At 48.5% G+C, this 4,282-nt stretch overlaps 1 protein-coding gene across 2 annotated transcripts in view; it reads left to right on the forward strand.

Moving 5' to 3' along the window:
• The window catches only part of LOC123064604 (LEAF RUST 10 DISEASE-RESISTANCE LOCUS RECEPTOR-LIKE PROTEIN KINASE-like 2.3), a 5,983-nt gene extending 3,260 nt beyond the window's left edge, over nt 1–2,723 (forward strand). The window contains exons 3-4 of one of the 2 annotated variants that reach the window (XM_044488052.1): nt 711–1,893; nt 2,349–2,723. In XM_044488052.1, coding sequence (XP_044343987.1) covers nt 711–1,893; nt 2,349–2,382 — 1,217 coding nt within the window. In that variant the 3' untranslated portion in view covers nt 2,383–2,723. Of the gene's footprint in view, nt 1–710; nt 1,913–2,348 lie in introns of those variants that run through there. The other variant, XM_044488053.1, reaches the window with a different exon arrangement.
• Nucleotides 2,724–4,282: the final 1,559 nt, after the last annotated feature.

Here is a 4,282-nt window from a genome sequence, read left to right on the forward strand (position 1 = left end):
GGGGCAGCGGTGGTGCGACGGCAGAGGAGCGCCGATAGGAGGTGGCGAGGGGAGGAGCGACATAGGGGCGGCGAAGGAGCGTCGGAGTGGCGGCGGTTGCGCGAATCGGGGTGGCGGGGCAGCGGTGGTGCAACGGTGATTTTAGGCGAAGAAAGGAGGAGTGGCATAGGGGTGGTGGTTGCGCGAATCCAGGCGGCGGCATGGCTGCGACGACATGGAGGCGAAGGACGGACTGGAAAAATTGGTCGCGGAGGCGGCAACTGCGGCGAGGTGGGTCAGACCACCGGCGGCGGAGGAGGCCGCGAGGTCATCGGTGTCACCCATGGCGGTCGCGGGCAGCGGGCGGGAAGAGGACGGGCGGGCGGCGGTCACGCGGAAGCCAATTGAAGGCAGTGGAGCGGTTGGCGCGTGCCTGACGTTTTTACATCTCCAATAGGTGGAGATGCAAAATTACATAGCGAGGTGTTGTATTTTACATTTCCAGAAGGTGAAGATGTATTTTTTTACATCTACATCATCTGTTGAAGAGGGGTTTTTGCACCTTGAAGATGCAAAAGTTAGATAGTTTTGCAGCTACATCTTCTGTTGAAGACGCTCTGAATGCACTGCATGTTTCTCAAACCAGATCTCATCATAGTTTCATGGGAACTAGTACTGTATGGTTAAGTTTGCATCCTATACTTAACTGTATTTTTTGTTCACAATTTCAGTATCACTCTCTGTCACGATTGGTCTGATCCTGTTGGCATGCCTCGTCATCGCCTTGAAGTTTCATCGACAAATCCGCAGCATGAGTTTTGTATCCAACATCATGGACAAAAACATCAAAGCTGACAACGCAAACGTTGAGAAGCTGATCAAGAAGTACGGCTCCCTGGCTCCCCGGAGGTACAGGTACTCGGAGCTTAAGAAGATAACCAGCAATTTCAAGCACAAGCTCGGCGAAGGCGGCTACGGCGCGGTGTTCCTCGGCACTCTCGGTGACCGGCGGGCGGTCGCCGTCAAGTTCCTGCACCACTCCAGGCCCAACGGCGAGGATTTCCTCAACGAGGTGATCAGCATCGGCCGGACGTCCCACGTCAACATCGTCACCTTGCTCGGGTTCTGCCTCGAGGGCTCCAAGCGCGCCCTCGTCTACGAGCACATGCCCAACGGCTCCCTCGACAGGTACATCTACTCGTCACCGTCGTCGAAGCCAGAGCCCCCGGCGACAAGACTCGAATGGGAGACGCTTCAGGAGATCGCGTCGGGGGTGGCACGGGGGCTGGAGTACCTGCACGAGGGGTGCAACACGCGCATCATCCACTTCGACGTGAAGCCGCACAACGTGCTGCTGGATGAAGGGTTCCGGCCCAAGGTGGCCGACTTCGGAATGGCCAAGCTGTGCGACCCCACGGAGAGCATCCTGTCCATGGCCGACGCCAGGGGCACCGTGGGGTTCATCGCGCCGGAGGTCTTCTCCCGGGGGTTTGGGGTCGTGTCCGCCAAGTCCGACGTGTATAGCTACGGGATGCTGCTGCTGGAGATGGTCGGGGGCCGGAGCAACGTCAAGGCCTACGCCGCCGCCAAGGAGACCGACATGTTCTTCCCGCTCTGGATCTACGATCACCTGCTCGGCAACGGCGGCGTGCTGGTCGCGCGACAGGAGGGTGGAGGCGACGCCGAGGAGGAGACCATCGCGAGGAAAATGGCGTTGGTCGGGCTGTGGTGCATACAGACCGTTCCGGCGAGCCGGCCGTCGATGGCCAAAGTGCTGGAGATGCTGGAGAGGAGCATCGACGAGCTGGCCATGCCGCCGAGGCCGTACCACCCTTCTTCTCCTTCCAACTCTCCTTCTCTGTCGCACTCACTGCCGTCGAGCTATCCATCTTCTGCATCGGGCTTCACTCAAGGGTACGCATCTCAGCCGTAGCAAGTTACTACTCACTCTCTTCACTTTTGTAAGACGTTTTAGACAGCTGAAATTGAAGCAATTGACTTAAATCTCTAAACTATCTTACAAAAGTGAAAAGTGAATGGAGGAAGTAGTACTTATTACTATAAAAGAAGTTTCACTGCATGCTTTCTACTCCCTCCGTTCCTAAATATTTGTCTTTTTAGAAATTTGAAATGGACTATCACATACGGATGTATATAGACATATTTTAAAGTGTAGATTCATTTATTTTGCTTCGTATGTAGTCACTTGTTAAAATCTCTATAAAGACAAATATTTAGGAACGGAGGGAGTAGATATTTAATTTCAAACAGAGCAAAAGTATGTTTAGCATTGAAAATCGTCAATACTACTAGGATGTTTGATCACTTATGAAATTTGATGAACTATAATATATGTTTCTTTCGACCAGATCAAGATCGTTTACAACAGAGAGCACAAAATAACTAAAAGACTCTGTTGTACAATCAGCAGAAAAAGAAGCTCCCGTGAGCAAAGTCAACGTTAGACGTTCGTAACCATGTCCCGTGATGCATGGAGGGGCGATGGACAACAGCAATACTACCGAGCGATGTCTGCATCTCCGTGCGTATTGCTACATATATAGGTCCAATTATTATTGAAGCCTGAAGGAATATGTGATTTGTCCTTTAAATAGTTAATACCCGATATGTGAGAAATACATAGACAACTTGTTTACACAGATGGCATGTATAATTGTACTTAATGGTGCTGTACCAGTATTAATCAACTAATTTATGAGAGATTTGTGTTTTTTCACCTTCTATATCATCATGTGGCTTAGGCCATGCACAAAAGGGCACATGTTTCATTAGCAAGCTCCTCGTGATGTCTGGTGCATCGTTACTTTAGTACATTTTAGAGCATTTTTTAATGAGTTTTGGGATTATCCTCATTATCAAAACTAGCAAAAGAGCCCGGGAGAGAAAATAACACACGCACTTAACCCAATAATCATGACTCAAGACCCTAATACGTCCACGCCCTTTATTTTCACATGGCATCACATTTGTGTTGCCGACGGTGGCCTCAGTGTTCACACAACGAAAACGTATTTGAATGTGGCCAGTCATCAGGTCTCTCTCTCTCTCTCTCTCTCTCTCTCTCTCTCTCTCTCTCGGAATAAGATGAGAAATATGTTGTTTTTCCCCGTGAAGATTTTCAGAGGTGTGCATCCATGGTTACCGATGTTTTCTTTCCTCTCAATCTTGTTTTAATGGGCGTTTATTTGCAATTGAGATCGCCGGCAGTGCGAAAGAAATCTGCGGGAGTTTTTATTTTTGGGTGCTCCGTTGGACTTAGTTAGGGTTTATCACTTGGCACAGACTTGGGCTGATATTGGCTTGTGTGGACCATCAACATGCACTATGGGGTATATGTCCAAACTTTTGATTCTAAAAATACATATGTTGAAGCTTTTGCTTATAGAAAAAAAAACAGGATATGCATGAATTGAGGCACGACTTCAGATGAATTTTGCAAAACATGGTGAACATTTTTAATACAACACGGAAAATTTTCAATCACTTGATGAACTTTTCTCAAGTACACATTGCACAAATTTTAAATACACGATGACCGGTTATTTTGGCCATGATGAACCTTTTTCAGTACACGGTAAAATTTTCATAATGTGATTTCTATTTTCATGCCCCTCGTTGCTTAGTTGTGCTCCTTTTTGTCCAAGCCAACTAACTTTGCTCACTTGTGCCCTCCCCCTCCACCACCTGCTCACAAAGGCCCAAACGTTGCACTGTCATCCAGTCAAGCCTTTGACCGTTACCTCATGACTAGTGGGGTCGCGTGATGTTCTAATAAGTGGGGCCGAGGCAACTTACCACAGGTGAGGCAACTTACATCGTCATGTGCGGTTTATTTCACGCGTATTGAAAGGAGAGCGATACAATTGGCAGAATAGCTCTCATGCGATGTTTCAGAAGGTTCAATAACCAAGGCCCAACCGGGTGATAAAACAATCATCAATGGAGGGAGGTTATGTTATGGCAGGTGGGTCCCACTTAATTTGGCAGTGCATCAAGTGAAACATGCCCCCGTGCCTGACTGAACCCTCCCTGGTCCCCTCTTCGTTCTTGGCGGTGGTGAAGTGAAGCTTTCATTCTTGGTTGCGGAAGGTGTGGTGAGTGAATTGGAAACCCTACTCCATGTTGCAAGCTGAGCCTCTTTTGGATGTTTTTGTTGGGGAACTTTGCATGGGAAACAAAAAAATTCCTACGCTCACAAAGATCAATCTAGGAGATGAACATCTACGAGAGGAGCGATTGCATCTACATACCCTTGTAGATCACTAAGCAGAAGCATTAAGAA

This window comes from Triticum aestivum, chromosome 3B (genome assembly GCF_018294505.1).
Source record: "Triticum aestivum cultivar Chinese Spring chromosome 3B, IWGSC CS RefSeq v2.1, whole genome shotgun sequence".
NCBI lineage: Eukaryota > Viridiplantae > Streptophyta > Magnoliopsida > Poales > Poaceae > Triticum > Triticum aestivum.